The sequence below is a fragment of the Haliotis cracherodii genome, unplaced genomic scaffold (genome assembly GCF_022045235.1).
Source record: "Haliotis cracherodii isolate W230 unplaced genomic scaffold, xgHalCrac1.p SCAF_36, whole genome shotgun sequence".
Taxonomy (NCBI): domain Eukaryota; kingdom Metazoa; phylum Mollusca; class Gastropoda; order Lepetellida; family Haliotidae; genus Haliotis; species Haliotis cracherodii.
Genome location: NW_027266293.1, coordinates 1,106,832 through 1,131,700, shown reverse-complemented (window position 1 = coordinate 1,131,700; position 24,869 = coordinate 1,106,832). Strand labels below are relative to the sequence as shown.

Genomic DNA, 24,869 nt, shown 5'->3' with positions numbered 1-24,869 from the left:
AATAACTTTGATTTCAGGGCCTAGAGCTGGAGAACATCCTCAACGAGTGTAAGCTGAAGAAGGAGGAGCTTGATGCAGTCATGCAGGTACAGTGGGTAGCTGTGTGAGTGTACGAAGTGATCAGAAAATGGGTGGGTGATCAGAAAATGGATGGGTGGTCAGAGCGATTGGTGATTGAGAGTGGGTGGCTGTGTGAGTATACGGAGCGATCGGTGAGAAAATGGGTGGGTGGTCAGAGCGATTGGTGATCGAGAGTGGGTGGCTGTGTGAGTGTACGGAGCGATCGGTGAGAAAATGGATGGGTGGTCAGAGCGATTGGTGATCGAGAGTGGGTGGCTGTGTGAGTGTACGAAGTGATCGGTGAGAAAATGGATGGGTGGTCAGAGCGATTGGTGATCGAGAGTGGGTGGCTGTGTGAGTGTACGGAGCGATCGGTGAGAAAATGGATGGGTGGTCAGAGCGATTGGTGATCGAGAGTGGGTGGCTGTGTGAGTGTACGAAGTGATCGGTGAGAAAATGGATGGGTGGTCAGAGCGATTGGTGATCGAGAGTGGGTGGCTGTGTGAGTGTACGGAGCGATCGGTGAGAAAATGGATGGGTGGTCAGAGCGATTGGTGATTGAGAGTGGGTGGCTGTGTGAGTGTACGGAGCGATCGGTGAGAAAATGGATGGGTGGTCAGAGCGATTGGTGATTGAGAGTGGGTGGCTGTGTGAGTGTACGAAGTGATTGGTGAGAAAATGGATGGGTGGTCAGAGCGATTGGTGATCGAGAGTGGGTGGCTGTGTGAGTGTACGGAGCGATCGGTGAGAAAATGGGTGGTCGGTCAGAGCGATTGGTGATCGAGAGTGGGTGGCTGTGTGAGTATACGGAGCGATCGGTGAGAAAATGGGTGGTTGGTCAGAGCGATTGGTGATTGAGAGTGGGTGGCTGTGTGAGTGTACGGAGCGATCGGTGAGAAAATGGATGGGTGGTCAGAGCGATTGGTGATCGAGAGTGGGTGGCTGTGTGAGTGTACGAAGTGATTGGTGAGAAAATGGATGGGTGGTCTGAGCGATTGGTGATCGAGAGTGGGTGGCTGTGTGAGTGTACGGAGCGATCGGTGAGAAAATTGGGTGGTCGGTCAGAGCGATCGGTGATCGAGAGTGGGTGGCTGTGTGAGTGTACTGAGCGATCCGTGAGAAAATGAGTGGTTGGTCAGAGCGATTGGTGATCGAGAGTGGGTGGCTGTGTGAGTGTACGAAGTGATCGGTGAGAAAATGGATGGGTGGTCAGAGCGATTGGTGATCGAGAGTGGGTGGCTGTGTGAGTGTACGGAGCGATCGGTGAGAAAATGGATGGGTGGTCAGAGCGATTGGTGATTGAGAGTGGGTGGCTGTGTGAGTGTACGGAGCGATCGGTGAGAAAATGGATGGGTGGTCAGAGCGATTGGTGATTGAGAGTGGGTGGCTGTGTGAGTGTACGGAGCGATCGGTGAGAAAATGGGTGGTCGGTCAGAGCGATTGGTGATCGAGAGTGGGTGGCTGTGTGAGTATACGGAGCGATCGGTGAGAAAATGGGTGGTTGGTCAGAGCGATTGGTGATTGAGAGTGGGTGGCTGTGTGAGTGTACGGAGCGATCGGTGAGAAAATGGATGGGTGGTCAGAGCGATTGGTGATCGAGAGTGGGTGGCTGTGTGAGTGTACGAAGTGATTGGTGAGAAAATGGATGGGTGGTCTGAGCGATTGTTGATCGAGAGTGGGTGGCTGTGTGAGTGTACGGAGCGATCGGTGAGAAAATTGGGTGGTCGGTCAGAGCGATCGGTGATCGAGAGTGGGTGGCTGTGTGAGTGTACTGAGCGATCCGTGAGAAAATGGATGGGTGGTCAGAGCGATTGGTGATCGAGAGTGGGTGGCTGTGTGAGTGTACGGAGCGATCGGTGAGGAAATGGGTGGGTTGACAGAGCGATTGGTGATTGAGAGTGGGTGGCTGTGTGAGTGTACGAAGTGATCGGTGAGAAAATGGATGGGTGGTCAGAGCGATTGGTGATCGAGAGGGGTGGCTGTGTGAGTGTACGGAGCGATCGGTGAGGAAATGGGTGGGTTGACAGAGCGATTGGTGATAGAGAGTGGGCGGATGGGTTGGAGTATGAGTGAGTGAGTGAGTTGGGTTTTATGGTTCCTTTTAACATATTTCCTTAATCTGAGAAAATGCCTAAGTTTATACAGACTGCAGATGTTTCTTGTTCGGTGGATACCAGCGGGGACGTGTGTCCGTGTGTAGGGTACAGACAAAAGGGATCACTATCATAATTATGTGTAACTTGGATTAAGTTCCAAGGTGTAACTCTACAAAGGATATTTGTGGTGCCTAAGGTGTATGACGAGAAATAACCACAATGTACGCAGAGACTAGACATTATAGTGAGGAGGAGAGAACACTATGCTTTAACACCTCGGCTACCACAACACACTCTTGTGTTATGAGGGGTGGTCAGGTAGCCTAGTGGTTAAAGCGTTGGCTCGTCATGCCGAAGACCTGGGTTCGATTCCCGACATGGGTGCAATGTGTCAAGCCCATTTCTGGTGTCCCCCGGCCGTGATTTTGCTGGAATATTGCTAACAGCGTTGTGAAACCTCACTCACTTTTGTGTTATGAAACATATTGAAGTTCAAACTTAATGACAATGATGTCATGTCTAATACTCCCAACAGGTGGTTTTCCAGGTGAGACAGGAGTTCACGCCCCGGCCCCGGCCAGACTTTGAGCCGTACAACGGACCCCTCTTGGAGCCCCTCAACCAACCCAGTGATCAGGTAAGCTGGATACCCTGGAACTGAATACATCCTCTCAAGTTGGTTGGTTGGTTTGTTTGTTGTTTAATGCCGCACACAGCAATATTCCAGCTATATGACGGCAGTCTGTAAATAATCGAGTCTGGACCAGACAATCCAGTGATTGACATCATGAGCATCGATCCACGCAATTGGGATCGATGACATACATCAAACAAGTCAGCGAGTCTGACCACCCGATCCTGTTAGTCGCCTTTTACGACAAGCATAGTCGCCTTTTACGGCAAGCATGGGTCTATTCTACCCCGGATCTTCACAGGTCTCTCAAGTAGGAGTCGGGCTAGATAAATGTGACCAACCATGACATAAGGGACCTTATGGGTGAAAACTCACATTTTGACTTTTCATTATATTTCAACACTAAAGCATTTTCGGAACACAAATATACAATTCACAAGCCTCAATTCCTATTTATTACAGAGATACATGACATCACACATGGCAGTCTTCACTGCAGTAGGTTGACGTCACTTGTCTTTATGATGTCATAGCACAATTGTATTCCAGGAACCTCCAAGTACATTACATGGCACCACCCGAGAAGATCCGGGGTAGAATAGGTCTATGCTTGCCTTAAGATGCTTGTCGTAAGAGGCGACTTATGGGATCGGGTGGTCAGACTCGCTGACTTGGTTGATGCATGTCATCGTATCCAAAATTGTGTGGATCGATGCTCAGGATGATTATTTACAAACAGCCGTCATATAGCTGGAATATTGCGGAGTGCGGCGTTAAACAACAAACAAACAAACATTACATAGCACATGCCTTCAAATACGCCCTGAGTATTTAACCTTGCACATGGCTCTACCCTCTATGACACCATGATGTGCTTGTGCAGGTGGTGGAACACAACCCATATGCCGGAGTTGTGTCCCCCGACAGGTTCTCCCGGCAGATCGAGGCCCAGCTGGAGCGTGAGCTGAAGGGCACAGTCACTGTCAAGTCCATCGCCTCCCGACCCAACACGACCAAGAAGATGAAGGACTATGTGAGTTATCTGCCCTGATGTGACAGTTTATATGATCTCTAAGGCCAGGCTTTTTTTATTTTTAGGAATACGGATTTTTCAGCCCTAAGTCCAGGGTTGGAAGAGGGGGAAAAAAAGAAAAGTCAGATGCTTTTTTTTTAATGCAGAATCCTCTGGCATTCTTTATGAACACATTCTGTGCTCAAAAGACTGCCATTTGTGACGATAAAGCCTCTTGTAACAATAAAAAGTCTACCACTTACATCATGGACAATTGTCAAGGGAGGCTATTCATGTTTGGCTTCGAGATCAACAAAGATCAATTATGTAACTCTATACTAGTTTACAACGGTAAATTCATATGTTTTTACTAAAAGGTGATGATAACAAATAAAATAACTGAATAATGAAAATCTGATTATTATTTTTTAATTTCCTAAAAAATTAGAGTCGGCGGGGTCGGTAATCCAAAAACTATAAAACGCCTGGAACACATGTGGCTATGTTGTCACACCTGAAAATCCTAAGACGTGTAGAGTGACAAAAGTTTCACTGTCTTTGTGGTTTTCAAGATATAGCCATAGGAAAATTAAAATACAAAAAAACACAATAACTGGTGAAGTTGAGTGACAGACAAATGAAGGATGGGAATACAGAGTAGTATCTTGTTTCCTTTGCACAATACACAATGCCTCTGATAGTTACAAAATAATATTAAAGAATAACTGGTTCCAGCGGAAGAAACTGGATGCTGTGCGGAGTCTGTGGCGGGATATGTTCAAGAAGGGTCTGGACAAAAAGATCCGCTACCTGACACGCAAGTCTAAAGGTGAGTCACGGGTGCTTAGAAAAATGACGAAGGACGTGCAAGTTAAATTTGTTTTCAGAGATTGAGCTGTAGTTAAATGTCAGTGAAAGTAAAATGTTTTCAATACTAGTTACCAAGCCATTATAATTCCCCCGCTTCTGGTCTGTGTAATATACACAAAATGCGAACAGTATGTAAATTTTCGATCCTAGTAGGGTATTAAAGATCACTTAGACACCGAATAGAATTTGGTCAGAGGGGTATATTTAGCCAGGGCACTTAATAGGGGGAATACGGTATTAGTAATCTGTCATCATATAGTAATATATGTGTCTTACATTGTTAATTTTGATATCCATAAGGCTTAAAAAGAAAATATTCTTGGTTCTCAAACACCTCCACATTAAATACAACACTGGGCGGTCGGTAGCCTTGTAGTTAAAGCGTTCGCTCATCACGCCAAGACCCGGGTTGGATTCCCGACATGGGTACAGTGTGTAAAGCCCATTTCTGGTGTCCCCTGCTGTGATATTGCTGGAATATTGCTAAAAGCGGCGTAAAACCATACTCACTCACTAAATACAAGACTAATACACATACTGTTTGATGTGTTTTATTTCCAGGTACACACGGGGTGTCCCTCCTGCCATATCTTAGGCTGCTGCCTCCCGATGAGTATGTCGACTGTGTGTTCACTGTACGTACAGCATTGTGGTCGTTACAGAACATGTTGGACCCTATGGGGATTCCGGCTTAGAATACGTCCCTAACAACCTATATCTTAATAGGAGGTGATTAGGTGGATCGGGTACTCAGATTCAGTACGTACAGCATTGTGGTCGTTCCAGAACATGTTGGACCCTATGGGGATTCTGGCTTAGAATACGTCCCTAACAACCTATACTTTGAATAGGAGGCGATTAGGTGGATTGGGTACTTAGATTCAGTGATTTTGTTGGGTGTGTGTCATAACGGCAAAGTGGGATGTTGACTCCATGGTGATTCCGGGTTAGAATAGGTCCCCAACAACCAGTACTTTTAATAAGAGGCGATTAGGTGGATCAGGTGATCAGATTCAGTGATTTGGTTGGGTGTGTGTCAAAACGACAAGGTGGGAACTTCATATTATCAATCACTGGTTTATCTGGTCCAGACGTTTTTGTTTGCAAGATAATGTGATATAGCTGAAATATTGATGGTAAACAACAAACAAACAAACAAACATAACTTGTTGACCATGGGAAGAAAGTAATACTGTAAAGTATGGTATTCACAAAAAAAATATTTTTCGAAGACGTCAGAGCCAATTAAAATTCTGTTCTGTCTCGTTAGCTCAGCTGATGATAGTCCACTTAGTAACACTAAATTCCACTGAAAATGTTGCTGCATGTGAAGGTGCGGGGTAGAATGGGTCTTCAGCAAGCCATGCTTGTCGTAAAAAGCAACTACGGGATCGGGTGGTCAGGCTGGCTGACTTGGTTGACTTAGTGCGGCGTTAAACAACAAACAAACAACGAAAATGATGCTAAGAACCATGTTCGGGCTCGTAGTCTCAATTGGTTTTGGCACAGACTTGGACAGTAGCCACTGCCTGATTGACATCTCTGGCCTAGTACACAGTATTTAACTTAGACAGGTGTCTATTACTGTGGGACCGCCTCCGTGGTCTAGTGGTAGAGCATCCGCCCGGAGAGCGGAAGGTCTGGGGTTCGATCCCTGGCCGCATCATACCAAAAGACGTTAAAAGATGGTACTTGTTGTTACCCTGTCTGGCGCTCGGCATTAAGGGGCTAAAACGAGGACTGGTCGGCTCGGAGTCAGTATACTGTGTCTGAGAGGGGTATTCATGTTAAACTGCGGCATGGTATCTCAGAGAGCTAGGACTATAAATCCGCATCAGTCCGGACTAGTACAAGCAGCCACACAAACACACACACGTACATGCACGTCGCTATATAAGTGCAATATTCTTGGACGCGACGTTAAACCCCATTTCACCTCACTTATTACTGTGGTCAGCATGCCACATGGATATTCAGCAGACAGAGGGGGTTTGCCACACATGCTAGGACTGAGTATGACTCTCATGAAGGTATGAAGATATGAAGATGATGACTATTCTCCTCTTCTCACATCAGTAGAGGTTAGAAGATATTTAGGATGTTTGGAGACATGTTATGAGAAGTTCATTGTTAAAGTACATTGGTTCATGTGTTGTGATGTCACTTTCAGGAGATGGATAAGATCGCCATGTTCGCGGAGTCGTTCAGTCCCAGCATGGGGATCCTGTCGAAACAGCTGGGCTACAGCATCTACAACAGCTTCATCAGACACCAGAACACCAAGAGCAGGGCCGACCAGAAGGTGGGACGGGGTGTTGGGCGTGATGGGATGTGGTGTCAGGGGTGACAGGAAGGGGTGTTTGGGGTGACAGGATGGGGTGTTGGGAGTGACAGGACAATGTGTTGGGGATGACAGGATGGGGTGTTGGGGGTGATGGGATGGGGTGTTGGGGGTGACAGGACAGGGTGTTGGGGGTGACAGAATGGATTGTTGGGGGTGACAGGATGGGGTGTTAGGGGTGACAGGATGGGGTGTTTGGGGTAACAGGATGGGGTGTTGGGAGTGACAGGACAATGTGTTGGGGATGACAGGATGGGGTGTTGGGGGTGATGGGACAGGGTGTTGGGGGCGACAGAATGGATTGTTGGGGGTGACAGGATGGGGTGTTAGGGGTGACAGGATGGGGTGTTGGGGGTGACAGGACAGGGTGTTGGGGATGACAGGAAGGGGTGTTGGGGGTGACAGGATGGGGTGTTGGGGGTGACAGGATATGGTGTTGGAGGTGACATAACTGGGTGTTGGGGGTGACAGAGTGGATTGTTGGGGGTGACAGGATGGGGTGTTAGGGGTGACAGGATGGGGAGTAAGGGGTGACAGGACAGGGTGTTGGGGATGACAGGATGTGGTGTTGGAGGTGACATAACTGGGTGTTGGGGGTGACAGAGTGGATTGTTGGGGGTGACAGGACAGGGTGTTGGGGTGACAGGACAGGGTGTTGGGGTGACAGGACGGGGTGGCGGGGTCACAGGATGGGGTGTAAGGGGTCACAGGATGGGGTGTTGGGGTGACATGACAGGGAATGACAGGATGGGTTTTGGGTGGTGATAGGATGAAATGTTGGGGTGACAGGATGGGGTGTTGGGGTGACAGGATGGGGTGTGGGGGTGACAGGATGGGGTGTTGGGGTGTCAGGATGAAGTGTTGGGGTGACAGGATGGGGTGTTGGGGTGACAGGATGAAGTGTTGGGGTGACAGGATGAAGTGTTTGGGTGACAGGATGAAGTGTTGGGGTGACAGGATTGGGTGTTGGGGTGACAGGATGAAGTGTTTGGGTGACAGGATGGGGTGTTGGGGTGACAGGATGGAGTGTTGGGGGTGACAGGATGAAGTGTTGGGGTGACAGGACGGGGTGCTGGTGTGACAGGATGAAGTGTTGGGGTGACAGGACGGGGTGTTGGGGTGACAGGATGAAGTGCTGGTGTGACAGGATGAAGTGTTGGGGTGACAGGACGGGGTGTTGGGGTGACAGGATGAAGTGCTGGGGTGACAGGATGAAGTGTTGGGGTGACAGGACGTGGTGTTGGGGTGACAGGATGAAGTGTTGGGGTGCCAGGATGGGGTGTTGGGGTGACAGGATGAAGTGTTGGGGTGACAGGATGAAGTGTTGGGGTGACAGGACGGGGTGTTGGTATGTTGGGGGTGGAAGGATAGGGTGCTGGGGCTGACGGTCTTGATGTAAGGAATGTGTCCCAGGTTGTAGTGAGTATGTCCCAGGTTGATTTGGTAACAAAGTATAAGTTGTTGAAGCATTCACAGGATCTTGATTTTGTAAGTCTGAAACCGACAACAATTGTGGTGTTTATGCTCCAGATCGCCCAGCTCTACCGGCAGTATGCACAGTACTACAATGACAAGGACTTCCCCTTCTCCAACCACAGGGAGTGCTGGCACCACATCATCACCAAGGAGGGCATGTGGTCAGCACTGGTCAGTACCCAACAGTTGTTATGTGAGAGAGTGAGTGAGTTGGGTTTAACGCCGCTTTTAACAGTATACAAGTTATATCACGGCGTGTCAGCTTAATGTGGGAGGAAAGCCCGAAGTGATACAGGTCTTAGACATTTACCACTTCGGTGAAACCAACAAACATGGGTATATGCTGACAAATCTAAAACAATTGGGGCAAACCAGGATTTGAACCCACAATCATAAGTTTCTGGCGTGCCCAAGGGACGTAACTCTGCACAGCGAATTGCGGCCCCTTAGACGACTGGGCCACCCGTGCCTCCTGTTGTTATGTAGAGGACTGTGGTCTTGTCAAGTGGCTAACGTACTGGCATGTCATGCTGAAGACAACGTGTTTCATTTCTCATTTGTTTGTTTGTTGTGTAACTCGTCACTCAGTAGTATTGCAGCTATGAGACAGCGCCTTGTAAGTAATCACATTCATATTAATGATATTAGGAGCAGCAATAAATGCATTCATGATGAGACTGGGGCGGTGGAGTAGCCTAGTGGTTAAGACGTTCACTGGTCACATTGAAGCCCTGGGTTTCATTCCCCACATGGGTGCAATGTGTCTCGCCCATTTCTGAGGTTGGCGCTCGGCATTAAGGGTCTAAAACAAGGACTGGTCGGCTCGGAGTCAGTATACTGTGTCTGAGTGGGGTATTCATGTTAAACTGCGGCATGGTATCTCAGTGAGCTAGCACTATAAATCGGCATGAGTCCGGACTAGTACAAGCAGCCACACAAACACACACCCGTACATGCACGTCGCTATATAAGTGCAATAATCTTGGACGCGACGTTAAACCCTATTTCACCTCACCTCACCTAATTTCTGGTGTCCCCTGTCATGGCATTGCTGGAATATTGCTGAAAGCACACCCACTCCCTCCCTCCCTCTCTCTTGAGAGGCTGCTAGGGACCTATTCTGGCCTGGAATGCCCATTGGATTATTTGATATATTAAGTAAGGATAAAATATGTAGATGAACACCCAGTGATGCGTGCTTGTAAAAGACAAATTGTATGTGTATTGGGTGTAAACATGTTCCCAGAGGATCCCACTTGGACTAAGAATAGTTTTGAGGAAAGGTTCTTTCGACATTTGCATGTATAAGATGATGGTTAAAGCCAAACTTTATTGTGGCTAATCCACCATGGTATAACTTATGGTCCACCATGGTATGACTTATGGTCCACCATGGTATGACGTATGGTCCACCTAGGTATAACATATGGTCAACCATGGTATAACATATGGTCCATCATGGTATAGCCAATGATCCACCATGGTATAGCTTATGGTCCACCAAGGTATAACATATGGTCCACCAAGGTATAACATTTTGTCCACCAAGGTTTAACGTATGGTCCACCATGGTATAACTTATGGTCCACCATTGTATAACTTATGGTCCACCATTGTATAACTTATGGTCCACCAAGGTATAACATTTTGTCTACCAAGGTATAAGTTATGGTCCACCATGGTATGATGTATGGTCCACCATGGTATAACATATGCTCCCCCATGGTATAAGTTATTGGCCACCATGATATAACTTATGGTCCATCATGGTATAACATATGGTCCATCATGGTATAACACATGGTCCACCAATGTATAACATGTGGTCCACCAAAGTATAACATATGGTCCACCATGGTATAACATATGGTCCGCCATGGTATAACTTTTTGTCCACCATGGTATAATTTCTTGATGTGTAGCAATTCCTCAGTTGACCTATCTTGTTTTTTCAGGATGTTCCCACAAAGCCCTGGCCAGACCACATCATGAAGGCAGTAAGTGTCACGTTCCCACCTCTCATCCACATTACTGGTTATACAATAGTTATATTATCAGTGCAACTGCCTACTTCCTCCCAGCTTAAGTTGGCACACTGTGACACAGCTGAAGTACTATCAATAACCAACCATCATCCCCACTCACTCACTCACTCATCTGACCCGTGAAGGTGCGGGGTAGAATAGGCCTTTAGCAACCTATGCTTGCCTTAAAAGGTGACTATGCTTGTCGTAAAAGGCGACTAATGGGATAGGGTGGTCAGGCTTGCTGACTTGGTTGATGCATGTGGATCGATGCTCATGATGTCAATCACTGGATTGTCTGGGCCAGACTTGATTATTTACAGACCGCTATCACATAGATGGAATATTGCGGCGTTAATCAACAAACAAACATACAAACATCACTCACTCATCCACATAACACAATACAGTGACACTGTCACTGAACCTGTCTCCTTCCTCCAAACTTAATGCTGTCATAATAAACAGGATGATGCTCTGCTGGCTCGAAACAATCACAGGTTTTTCTAGTCCATTTAACTCTGATAAGACATTTAAGTGTGATAAGAAATTAAAACCTGATTTAAACAAAAGACTTTTTAAACATTTAAGCCTTATGCCTGATTCTGAACATTAACATTAAAATCCTATCATGCTGTCACAACATTTATTTATGTTAGGTATAATGCATGGCTTGGGTACACAAGAATTGTCACTACATTCAAAGCTTTCTTTGTTTTAGCTATCTAGAGAGTCTTATCCAAACTACCCTTTCCTTTCCATCACGATTTGTCTATCATTAAACGAATTGCTGTTTTGTCACCAGTATGTTTGTCTGTCCACAGATCGGGAAGACCCTGTTCGATGTCATCCTGTATGATATGAAGATAGATTCTAATTTGTTCAGGAATACAAATGAAAGGTGAGGACAATCGTGGGTCTTGAACTGAAAACCACACTCACGTTGTTTTGTCTGTGAGGTGAGGTGAGGTGAAATGGGGTTTAACGTCGCGTCCAAGATTATTGCACTTACATAGCGACGTGCATGCACGTATATGTGTGTGTGTGGCTGCTTGTACTAGTCCGGACTGATGCCGATTTATAGTGCTAGCTCACTGAGATACCATGCCGCAGTTTAACATGAATACCCCACTCTGACACAATATACTGACTCCGAGCCGACCAGTCCTCGTTTTAGCCCCTTAATGCCGAGCGCCAGACAGGGTAACAACAAGTACCATCTTTTAACGTCTTTTGGTATGACGCGGTCAGGGATCGAATCACTAGACCACGGAGGCAGATCTGTTTTGCCTGTGCCGTCACTCCCTTGGAGACTCTGGGTTAGAACAGGTCCCCAATAACCGATGCTGGTTGTAGGATGCAGCTGAGTTGGATTGAGTGGTCAGACTGTGGACTGGTTGATTGCCTGTCAAGAGCAGCAGCTAATATGGATCACATGGTCTTTTTGATTGTGTGGCATCCTTTGTGCCCCAACCACCTGGGATGTTGCTCTTAATGTTGATCACTAGTTTGTCTGGTCGACACTTGATTTATTGAGGTATGAGAAGTATTTCTCCCATCACACCTCTTTGAATTCAGTCAAAAGTTAAAGGCATGAGAAGTATTTCTCCCATCACACTTCATTGAATTCAGTCCAAAGTTAAAGGCATGAAAAGTATTTCTCCCGTCACACTTCATTGAATTCAGTCCAAAGTTAAAGGCATGAAAAGTATTTCTCCCGTCCCACTTCATTGAATCAGTCAAAAGTTAAAGGCATGAAAAGTATTTCTCCCGTCACACTTCATTGAATTCAGTCCAAAGTTAAAGGCATGAAAAGTATTTCTCCCGTCACACTTCATTGAATCAGTCAAAAGTTAAAGGCATGAAAAGTATTTCTCCCTTCATATTCAGTCAAAAGTAAAAGGCATGAGAAGTATTTCTCCAATCAAAGGTATGAGAAGAATTTCTCCCATCACACCTAAAAAGGCGACTAATGGGATCGGTTGGTCAGGCTCCCTGACTTTTTTGATACGTGTCATCGATCCCAATTGCATGGATCGATGTGCATGATATCAATCACTGGATTGTCTGGTCCAGACTCAATTGTTTACAGACCGCCATCATATAGGTGAAATATTGCTGAGTGTGGCGTAAAACAAGGCATGAGAAGTATTTCTCTCATCACACTTCATTGAATTCAGTCAAAAGTTAAAGGCATGAGAAGTATTTCTCTCATCACACTTCATTGAATTCAGTCAAAAGATAAAGGCATGAGAAGTATTTCTCCTATCACACGTCAGTGAATTCAGTCAAAAGTTAAAGGCATAAGAAGTACTTCTCACGTCACATTTCATTGAATTCAAAAGTTAAAGGCATCAGAAGTATTTCTCACGTCACATTTCATTGAATTCAAACGTTAAAGGTATGAGAAGTATTTCTCACGTCACACTTCATTGAATTCAAAAGTTAAAGGCATGAGAAGTATTTCTCTCATCACACTTCATTGATCTTTGAATGCCGTCACTATGCTGTACTGTGTTAGCCAGCTAGGGGTAAGACAGAGAGTGTGTTCTGTTTGTAGGAAGATGGTGCCAGCCTTCTACTCCGTGTACAGGACCTACGGGCACCGAATGATTGAAGAACTGAAAGTAAGTGGGCTCCTCTGTCATCCGTCATCCAAAACTGGCTCCCACAGGAGATATCACTTGGGTGAGATCAAGCGATATCTACATTGAAGATATCGCTGCAATGAAATTGCATCACAATGCTTTCCAGACCATTGTGACGTCATTGGTTACCATGACATCACAATCAAATGACATCCCTTATGGCTCTGGTACTGAAGCTGTCAGCAGTACTTTTTACACTTAAGACACTGCTTATTACTGTCTATAAACTGAAAAAGTTGGAAGAATGATGTTGGATGATAAATAAAATCTCACCCAAGTGTCTTTTGATATCAAATATATCTCCACTTGTTGTGAGAGTCGTCTGGGTTTCTATTTGGACTCCTTCGACTTCTGTCATCCAGCCGTGAAATACTGTGTCAGAAGAACTTTATGAGTGTTCATCTATCTGTGTGCAGAGCTCCAGATAAGCTTTTGGTGTTGTGGGTATTTTACCCATGCATTTTAAAATCATTGGGTATCAGTATTTCTATCTGGGTATTCAAATTTCTGTTACCCACTAGTTTTTACACTTGTGGGTATTTAAGTTAAATATTTAAAAACACTATTCATCTAGTCCCTGCAAACTGGTGTCGTTTGGGTTCGAGAGCTTTATAGGACTCAAAAATACCAGGATACTTCCACAAGAAAGTGTGATGGCAAATGATCATGATGTAACTGTCATCGTGGAGTTTGGAGTTCCGTCAGAATGCCCGTTTATAATTTCAAAATAAGTTGCCGATTCGCTAATCCAATACGCATGGTTACTTCACAATATTTTGATGATACACACAAGTTTTATTTTTGTAGCGTATCTGTAATGTTTGTTGAGTATTTGATACGCTTGGATTTTATTTCTGCATTTCTGATGCGTATTTTACACAGATACGCAGCTTATCTGGAGCTCTGTGTGTCATCATTTGTGAGTTGTTAAATACCTCACTCAGCAATATTCCAGCAATTTGACGGCGATCTGTAAAATAATCAAGTCTTGACCAGATAGTACAGTGATTGACATCATGAGCATCGATCTACACATTGGGAGATGATGACATGCATCAATCAAGACAACGAGTCAGACCACCCGATCTGATTAATTGCCTCTTACAACAAGTATGGGGGGTTGAAGACCAATTCTATCTTCACGGGGGAAGAGTGGTGTCATCGTTACCCAGCAGCATGAATTGTTGCTTACACTGTCAACCACTGGTTGTCTAGTCCTGGTCACTTTCATGAATAAATAAATGATTATTTAATTCACTTCACAAACATTACTCCCGAGTTGAAACAAACGTTATCACTAAATAAAATAGTGTAATATGGTGACTTTGTCTTTGCAGCCAAACCCGACCTTAGTGCGTATCTATCAAGGCGCTGACCTCGACGAAATGACCTTTGACACCAGTGACCTCCCAATGCTGGTTCCACCTATCCCCTGGGTGTCAATGAATCATGGGGGATTTCTGTTGGGGTCAGGTACATGTTCCTGCCATCTGTCATTAGCTATATTCAGGTGTAAACTGACCGCCTCTGTGGTCTAGTGGTAGATAGTCCGCCTGGAGAGCAGAAGGTCCAGGGTTCGCTCCCTCACCGGATCATACCAAAAGACGTTAAAGGATGGTACTTGTTATTACCCTGTCTGGTGCTCGGCATTAAGGGGCTAAAACAAGGACTGGTCAGCTCTGAGTCAGTATACTGTGTCTGAGTGGGGTATTCATGTTAAACTGCGGCATGGTATCTCAGTGAGCTAGCACTATAAATCGGCATCAGTCCTGTCTAGTACAAGCAGTCACAGACACACGTGCATGCACGTTGCTATATAAGTGCAATAATCTTAGATGCGACGTTAAACCCCATTTCACCTCACCTCAGGTGTAAACTAACAATTATTGTTACTGATTTGGTCATCAAATACTGGCTTCAAAAGGGATTATGTATTAATGGATAGTCTTGCATATCTCCACTTGAAGATATATTTCTATAAGACAAAAAGTCACCTCATGCCAGTAGTGAGTGAGTGAGTTTGGTTTAACGCCGCTTTTAACAATATTCCAGTTTTATCACTGCATGTCAGCTTAATGTGGGAGGAAAGCCCGAAGTGATGCATGTCCCAGAAGTTTACCACTTCAGTGAAACCCACCAGCACGGGTATGGTGCTGACAACCTAGAACATAATCGAGGTGCCATGAGTAGTGAGCGAGTGAGTAGGTTTAACGCCGCTTTTAACGGTATTCCAGTTTTATCACTGCGTGTCAGCTTAATGTGGGAGGAAAGCCCGAAGTGATGCAGGTCTCAGACGTTTACCACTTCAGCGAAACCATCGAGCACGGGTATGGGCGCCATGAGTAGTGTGTTTTCCCGACAGCTTCTTCCTTTCCCAGTACCTAGATGTATGTATTGCCTTTAAGTGGTATGTGTTTATCTTCTCACCGTGAATAACCCATGTTTGTCTGTGACCCTAGTCCAACTTGTGCGGCGCCCTGACCACTTGAGTAGGCACTCAGACCGCCTACAGAACACCCCGGTCAGCAAGATCCAGGCCGTGCTGGACTCACTCAACAACCTCGGGGCGTGTGCCTGGATCATCAACAAGCCTGTATGTACCTGACACATCACACCTGTATGTACCTGTCACATCACACCTGTACATACCTTTCACATCACACCTGTAACTGACACATCTCCCCTGTAACTGACACATCACACCTGTATGTGACTGACACATCACATCTGTACATACCTTTCACATCACACCTGTAACTGACACATCACACCTGTATGTACCCGACACATCACACCTGTAACTGACACATCACACCTGTTACTGACACATCACACCTGTATCTGACACATCACACCTGTAACTGACACATCACACCTGTAACTGACACATCACACCTGTATGTACCTGACACATTACACCTGTATGTACCTGACACATCACACCTGTACATACCTTTCACATCACACCTGTAACTGACACATCACACCTGTATGTACCTGACACATCACACCCGTATGTAACTGACACATCACACCTGTTACTGACACATACCTGTATCTGACACATCACACCTGTAACTGAAACATCACACCTGTACGTACCTGACACATCACACCTGTAACTGACACATCACACCTATATGTAACTGACACATCACACCTGTTACTGACACATACCTGTATCTGACACATCACACCTGTAACTGACACATCACACCTATATGTACCTGATACATCACACCTGTAACTGACACATCACACCTGTATGTACCTGACCCATCACACCTGTAACTGACACATCATACCTGTACGTACCTGACACGTCACCTGTATGTACCTGACACATCACACCTGTATGTACCTGATACATCACACCTGTAACTGACACATCACACCTGTATGTACCTGACACATCACACCTGTACATACCTTTCACATCACACCTGTAACTGACATATCACACCTGTATGTACCTGACACATCACATCTGTAACTGACACATCACACCTGTAACTGACACATCACACCTGTATGTACCTGACACATCACACCTGTAACTGACACATCACACCTGTACATACCTTTCACATCACACCTGTAACTGACACATCACACCTGTATGTACCTGACACATCACACCTGTAACTGACACATCACACCTGTACCTGACATATTACACGTGTAACTGACACATCACACCTGTAACTGACACATCACACCTATACGTACCTGACACATCACACCTGTATGTAACTGACATATCACACCTATATGTACCTGACATATCACACCTGTAACTGACACATCACACCTGTACCTGACACGTCACATGTTCCTGAAACATCACACCTGCGCTAATGTCTCTTTCGTGATTTTCTGTTTTTAGATTGTATTTCATCACTTCCTTCCCTCACTTGTTTCAGATGCTGGACCTGATCACGGACATCTTCAAGAACAAGGGCAACCAGGACCTGGACATCCCTCCCCCTGTGTCCGAGTGTCCCCCCATGCCTAAACTTACACAGTAAGACACACTCACTGTCAGACACTCTCAACATCCTTTGACTGACCAACACTATCAAGGCCTGTTACAAAGAGCAATTGTAGCACTGTGATGCAGTGATGTTGTTGGAGACATATTGATGATTGAGACATTTTCATGATTTGGTCAACTTTCAAAAGAATATTGTTTAATATTAGCAATTTTGGAAATATTCTTTTTAACTTTGTGCGTGAAAATATACTAATCTGAAACCCTGTTATTGTGCCATACTTCATCATTGACTTCACTTTTGGGGATTCCAGGTTTAAGTAGATGTTCAGCAACCTACGCTCGTCGTACGAAGGACTAGATATAGCAGGTGGTCAGGCTTTGTGATTGTGTGTCATTCTACCAGGCGGTCTTAGACTGTCTGTGATGTTGCTCATTGTATCTATCACAGCAGAGTGAAGACAGTTGTAGCACTAGTATCATTGGACCCGTGAAGATCCAGGGTAGAATAGATCTTCAGCAACCCATGCTTGCCGTAAAAGGGGACTATGCTTGTCGTAAAAGGCGACTAACAGGATCCGGTGGTCAGCCTCGCTGACTTGGTTGATGCATGTCATCGATCCCAATTACATGTATCGATGCTCATGATGTCATTTACTGGATTGTCCAGATTTGATTATTTCCAGACCGCCGTCATATAGCTGGAATATTGCTGAGTGTGGCGTTAAACAACAAACAAACAAACGAACTAGCATCATTGGATGGAGTACTGATCTAACTGTGTCTCCAAGTGTTTGTGATCAGCCTCCGACATTGGTCAGTGTCCTATAGTAACGTAGATGAGGATAACTATCACTACATACCTGCCAAGTAAAGTGTTGGTTGGTTCTTGCAGAAATATGTCTCCCCAGGAAAAGTCAAAGATTTTCATGGAAAGGATGAAGATTAGACAGCAGAGGAGTGAAGCTCATGGACTGTGGTGTACGGAGCTGTACAAGCTGTCTATATCCAACCAGGTAGGTGTACTGTCGAGTGTGGTGTACGGAGCTGTACAAACTGTCTATATCCAACCAGGTAGGTGTACTGTCGAGTGTGGTGTACGGAGCTGTACAAACTGTCTATATCCAACCAGGTAGGTGTACTGTCGAGTGTGGTGTACGGAGCTGTACAAACTGTCTATATCCAACCAGGTAGGTGTACTGTCGAGTGTGGTGTACGGAGCTGTACAAACTGTCTATATCCAACCAGGTGGGTGTACTGTCGAGTGTGGTGTACGGAGCTGTACAAACTGTCTGTATCCAACCAGGTAGGTGTACTGTCGAGTGTGGTGTACGAAGCTGTACAAACTGTCTATATCCAACCAGGTAGGTGTACTGTCGAGTGTGGTGTACGAAGCTGTACAAACTGTCTATATCCAACCAGGTAGGTGTACTGTCGAGTGTGGTGTACGAAGCTGTACAAACTGTCTATATCCAACCAGGTAGGTGTACTGTCGAGTGTGGTGTACGGAGCTGTACAAACTGTCTATATCCAACCAGGTAGGTGTACTGTCGAGTGTGGTGTACGAAGCTGTACAAGCTGTCTATATGCAACCAGGTAGGTGTACTGTCGAGTGTGGTGTACGGAGCTGTACAAACTGTCTATATCCAACCAGTTAGGTGTTCTGTCGAGTGTGGTGTACGGAGCTGTACAAGCTGTCTATATCCAACCAGGTAGGTGTTCTGTCGAGTGTGGTGTACGGAGCTGTACAAACTGTCTATATCCAACCAGTTAGGTGTTCTGTCGAGTGTGGTGTACGAAGCTGTACAAACTGTCTATATCCAACCAGGTAGGTGTACTGTCGAGTGTGGTGTACGGAGCTGTACAAGCTGTCTATATCCAACCAGTTAGGTGTTCTGTCGAGTGTGGTGTACGGAGCTGTACAAGCTGTCTATATCCAACCAGGTAGGTGTACTGTCGAGTGTGGTGTACGGAGCTGTACAAACTGTCTGTATCCAACCAGGTAGGTGTACTGTCGAGAGTGGTGTACGGAGCTGTACAAACTGTTTATATCCAACCAGGTAGGTGTACTGTCGAGTGTGGTGTACGGAGCTGTAGAAACTGTCTATATCCAACCAGGTAGGTGAACTGTCGAGTGTGGTGTACGGAGCTGTACAAACTGTCTATATCCAACCAGGTAGGTGTACTGTCGAGTGTGGTGTACGGAGCTGTACAAACTGTCTATATCCAACCAGGTAGGTGTACTGTCACAGTCTATAGTTCCCCTGTTCTTCTTGATTGAAATGGCTGACTATCATTGAGATCCTTGTCAGCCCTATTGCCATGGATGACTGGGTGTCCTTGTACTCTGGATTACTGCTCATGCCTTTAGTCACAGGCGCTTCTGCACCAGGGCCCTCTTCCACAAAGTGATCTTAGCTCTAAGTTGATTGTAACTCCAATTCTTTAACACTGACTTACGACATTCCTAGCGCTGAGATCGCTTTGTGGAACGGGGCCCTGGTGCTTTAAGCACCTATTCTGATCTGCAACAGGGCAAGGTGTAGTCCAGCAGTTAAAGCACAGAGCTCCAGATAAGCTGCGTATCTGCGCCAAAATACGCATCACAAATGCAGAAATATGCAGTAAAATAAAATCTAAGCATATCAAATACGCAACGAACATTACACATACGCTATAAAAAGAACAACTTGTGCGTATCATCAAAATATTGTGAAGTAACCCTGCGTATTCAATTAGCAAATCAGCAACTTATTTTGAAATTATAAACGGTCGCATTCTGTCAAACTTGCCAAACTCCACGATGACAGTTACATCATGATCATTTGCCATCACACTTTCTTGTGGAAGTATCGTGATATTTTTGAGTCCTATAAAGCTTTCGAACCCACACGACACCAGTTTGCAGGGACTAGATGAAAAGTGTTTTTAAATATTTAACTTAAATACCCACATGTGTAAAAACTAGTGGGTAACAGAAATTTTAATACCCAGATAGAATTACTGATACTCAATGATTTTAAAATGCATGGGTAAAATACCAACAACACCAAAAGCTTATTTGGAGCTCTCTTCTGAGAAATATACAGATATAGCATGAATCTTGCTGACTGCAGTGTTAACCAATCTCATTAGAATCATATCTTACTTCTCGAACCACTAAACAAAGATCTGAGAACATCCCATTAAGGGTCACTTCAGACCGACCTTTGACCGACCAATGGAATGACTGACAAGAAGCCGACATTAGCCAATCAGAAGGCAGCTTTCCCATGCTTAAGGCACTAATTTCAAATTGGCGACTACGCTTCAAAACAAACTCTCGTTTAAAAATTTGAAACCTGAACAAAAGAACATTCTGGAAAGGCTAATAGATGGTCTAGATTGTATGGATTCAGTCATTAAGCCCGTCACTATCGTTCGGAATACCCCGTCTTAAAGTTTTCGAGGTTGCATGATTAGAAATCACAGCCGACTGTCACTTTCATGAGCGACGCTCTGATTGGTCAGATGACAGGTCTTTCTGATGTGACCCCTAATGGGATGTCCTCAGATCTTTGTTTAGCAGTAGCCAGAAACAAGATCTGATTTTACTGAGATTGCAGTGTTACCAGCCTTGCCTTTGTGGAGTACAGTGATGCTTCTACTTCAGTTTCGAGATGAGATGTTTTGGTTCCCTCACAACATGGACTTCCGTGGCCGGACCTACCCCTGTCCCCCTCACTTGAACCACCTGGGTGAGTTGACCTTTGACCTTTGACCTTTGTGGAATCGAGGTGGCGATCGCGTTAGTATTTGAGTTGTTGCATTTTATCCCCCTGGTGGTTGGGGGGTGGGAGATGGGGGTTGGGGGTTGGTGGTAGGGGATATAACAAACACCTATTTCTAGGTGAAACTTGCTATACTATCAATCAATCAATCTTTATTGTATGAAAGGCCATTGGCCCATATACACATACAGATAAACAGATCAGCCTCGTGGTGACCTGGTGCCTTTTGATGATTTGGGATTTTGAAAAATACGGAACAGCATGAATTTTTACTTCACTGAACTGAGGGTATCCAATGGCAATGAACCAAAAGTGGGGTATGAGTAGACAAACTCCATTTCTGAATTGCACCAGACCGGGATGATATCTCATCTTCTGATGATTGTTGTATGAAATTTTACATATTTCTGGTAAGCGGAATGAACGAAAGAAAAGACTTTGTCATTTTGTTATTTTTTTTAACATTTCAAGTTTTGGCAGATTTGAAAACCAAGTTTTAAAATAAGTCTAGCATTAACTCTATCCCAGTTGCTCAGGTTGTTGCTCTTTGTCAATGTCTTTATTGTCTCATCGTTTAGCTGGAATATTGATCAGTGCATTGTTAAACAACAAATAGAAAACAAGCTTGACATTTGTAGACTTTTCAAAAATGACATGGATGATAACTGTATGTAGTTTGTTGCTCTCGGCAATATTTCAGAGGCATGATGGTGGTCCGTAAATAATCCAGTCTGGACAAGACAATCCAGTGATAAATATCGTGATAATCGATCCATGCAATTGGGATAAGATGACATGCATCAACCAAGTCAGCGAGCCTGACCATCCAATCCCGCTAGGTGCCTCTTATGACGAGCATAGTCCCCTTTAGGCAAGCATGGGTTGCGGAAGACCTATTCTACCCTAGATCTTCACAGCTCGCAATTAAACATGTCTGGGGTGTGTAAGGTCAACACTATCCGGTAGCGGGGCGGTCGGGTAGCCTAGTGGGTTAAACATTCACTACTCACGCCAATGGCCCGGGTTCGATTCCAGACATGGGTACAATGTGTGAAGCCCATTTCTGGTGTCCCCCTTGATATTGCTGGAATATTGCTAAAAGCGACGTAAAACCATACTCACTCACTCACCCATCCTGTAGCATATGTCATTGTGGGTCAGAAACATTGGCTTGTCATGTCTAATGCCCAGGGTCCTGTTACCTTAGCACTCTGATTGTCGTAAGTCTATAAAGTATGGCAGTTAAGATTGCTTAGCGCTAAGATCGGTTTGTGGAATGAGATGTTGGTGGACTATTTCTAAAAGTGGCCCCAAACCACATTCACTGCTTTGTGATCATTTTCCATGAGAGTATTGAGTGAGTGAGTGAGTTGGGTTTAACGCCGCTTTAAACAGTATTCCAGTTATATCACGGTGTGTCAGCTTAATGTGGGAGGAAAGCCCGAAGTGATGCAGGTCTCAGACGTTTACCACTTCGGTGAAAGCCATGAGCACGGGTATGGTGCTGACAAACCTAGAAACATAATCGGGTCGAACCGGGATTCGAACCCACAATCATAGGTTACTGGCGTGCCCAAGGGACGCAACTCTGCACAGTGAATCATGGCGCCGTAGACGACTGGGCCACCCTTGCCCTCCTATGAGAGTATTGCAATACAGGGAATATATTTCTGTCTGTTTCAGGGAGTGACGTAGCTCGGAGTATTCTGTTGTTTGCGAAGGGTAAACCCCTGGGTGACCACGGCTTGGACTGGTTGAAGATCCACCTCATCAACCTCACAGGCTTCAAGAAGAGGTACAATGCACCTCTAGTTCATGTTGTCATGGTATTTTGTTAACAGCTGTGATGTTTGTGTGTGACATGGTCTTATCACCAACACTTGATCCAGATGTTGAATGGAAAGAGAGTGAGAGGGGAAGATAAGGGACATAGGGAAACCTTATAGTAAAATAAGTACAGCTGGCAAGAGAAAAACCATGTGCAGCATGTGGACAACTGAAGTCATGGCATGTAATATTGAACATCTTTTCACCACCTGCTCTAGTAGCTCAGTGGGAAAACAGTGGGTTTCAAAACTAAACATGATGTGTTTGACATTTGATTCATGTCACGGAACTTTCATGTAGAAGTATCATGACTTTTAACCCCTTAAAAATAAACATTAGATGCATATTAGATGGATGTTTATAAATCAGATATTTATGAATGTTTGGTGATGTGACACTCTTCAGTTAGGTTAGAAAGCCAAGGGGACTCTGCTCATGGGAAAATGCCAACAAGGGATTCTAGCAACTGAGTTTGCAGGCTTTGGACTATTTGAAGAAACCTTCAGAACAATAGGATAATGCCACCATAGGCTTATAACTAGGGGACTGCCTCCGTGGTCGGCTCAGAGTCAGTTAAACCCCATTTCACCTTACCTCACCTTATAACTAGGATTCTAAACTAAGTGCACATACTGGGCAAATTGGGTGAGTGAGTGAGTGAGTTGGGTTTAAGGCCGTTTTTAACAGTATTTCAGTTATATCATGGCGTGTCAGCTTAATGTGGGAGGAAATTCCCAAGTGACTTTTTACCACTTCATTGAAACCCAGAAGCACGGGTATGGTGCTGACAAACCTAGAAACATAATCGGGGCGAACCTTGATTCGATCCCACAATCACAGGTTCCTGGCGTTCCCAAGGGACGCAACTCTGCACAGCAAATCGCGACGACTTGGACACCAGTGCCCCCCCCCTTAACTTAAGAGGTATTTTAATATTGTTCAATTTTGGAATTATTACTGGCATTAGACTCTGGGCGAAATATCGGCTCTGAGCAGGTCTAGAGAAAGCGTGGTATATTGGTGTATGTTGACTTCCAGATCCTCCAACAAAGACAGACTGGCTTATGCCAATGAAATGATGCCGGAGATCTTGGACTCTGCAGACAATCCAATGACGGTAAGTAACTTCATGGGAATAGAAATGCTGATTGTGAGGGAAGTGCGTCAGTGAGATTGTTAGGACACTGCTTTGAACATGGTTTCTGTTACCCCATTGCGTATCAGGTTGTGGAGGGATGAGAGCCAAGTGTCGCAGGCTCTAGACCCGTTGTGTTTGTGTGTGTCTGCAGGTGTGGGTGCATGCGTGTGTGGGTGCTTGCGTGTGTAGGTGCATGCGTGTGTGGGTGCATGCGTGTGTGGGTGCATGTGTAGAAGGGGGTGTGTGGTTGCGTGCGTGTGTGGGTGCATGCGTGTGGGTGCATGCATGTGTGGGTGCGTGTGTGTGTGGGTGCGTGTGTGGGTGCGTGCGTGTGTTGGTGCGTGCGTGTGTGTGTGGGTGCGTGCGTGTGTGCGTGCGTGCATGTGTAGAAGGGGGTGTGTGGTGGTAAGTGGGTGTGTTGTGTGGTGTTTAAGGGAAGGATATTATTTGAATACCATATATCTCTATGTATGAGGCAAGTTTTTCATACCGAGAAATAGGGGGGTTTAAATGGGGTTGCCTTATACACAAATAGAGTTTTGATATTTTTTTGCCCCCTAAGCACAAAGACATTACCAACAGCACGTAACCAGCTGGTAACACCAGAAAAACCATGTCAACAAATCTGTACTGAAGTAAGCAAATTAATCATGTAATTACACAGTCTGGTTAAAGAAAGTGTTCATTGTATCTGGACTAATGTTTGTAACCTATTTTATTGAATGACTATGTATTCAAAAGTTCAATCAATATTGTTTACATAAATTTTACGCGAAATTGTGTGTGAAGTATTTGATCATATTTGTTGGAGTTTGACTATTATATGTCAACATAGTTTTTGCGATCACGTTTCAGCTCAACAGTGATTGGTCAAATTGTCCCATACATAAAAAGTATTTGACAATAGCGGTCAGCTGTACCAAAGTGCTGTGGTTATGGTTATTTTATGTTAGATATATATACTAAAAATAACACTATATTG

The 24,869-nt window shown here is 45.0% G+C and overlaps 1 protein-coding gene across 1 annotated transcript in view; it reads left to right on the top strand.

Moving 5' to 3' along the window:
• LOC139477849 (DNA-directed RNA polymerase, mitochondrial-like) overlaps nucleotides 1-24,869 on the top strand; it is a 59,950-nt gene that overhangs the window by 9,699 nt on the left and 25,382 nt on the right. The window contains exons 6-22 of the mRNA XM_071260283.1: nucleotides 18-86; nucleotides 2,692-2,793; nucleotides 3,674-3,823; nucleotides 4,538-4,631; nucleotides 5,234-5,307; nucleotides 6,843-6,974; nucleotides 8,544-8,660; nucleotides 10,445-10,486; nucleotides 11,338-11,414; nucleotides 13,074-13,140; nucleotides 14,499-14,634; nucleotides 15,621-15,754; nucleotides 17,085-17,185; nucleotides 18,048-18,168; nucleotides 20,805-20,889; nucleotides 22,606-22,717; nucleotides 23,788-23,866. Coding sequence (XP_071116384.1) covers nucleotides 18-86; nucleotides 2,692-2,793; nucleotides 3,674-3,823; nucleotides 4,538-4,631; nucleotides 5,234-5,307; nucleotides 6,843-6,974; nucleotides 8,544-8,660; nucleotides 10,445-10,486; nucleotides 11,338-11,414; nucleotides 13,074-13,140; nucleotides 14,499-14,634; nucleotides 15,621-15,754; nucleotides 17,085-17,185; nucleotides 18,048-18,168; nucleotides 20,805-20,889; nucleotides 22,606-22,717; nucleotides 23,788-23,866 — 1,692 coding nt within the window. The remainder of the gene's footprint in view (nucleotides 1-17; nucleotides 87-2,691; nucleotides 2,794-3,673; nucleotides 3,824-4,537; nucleotides 4,632-5,233; nucleotides 5,308-6,842; nucleotides 6,975-8,543; nucleotides 8,661-10,444; nucleotides 10,487-11,337; nucleotides 11,415-13,073; nucleotides 13,141-14,498; nucleotides 14,635-15,620; nucleotides 15,755-17,084; nucleotides 17,186-18,047; nucleotides 18,169-20,804; nucleotides 20,890-22,605; nucleotides 22,718-23,787; nucleotides 23,867-24,869) is intronic.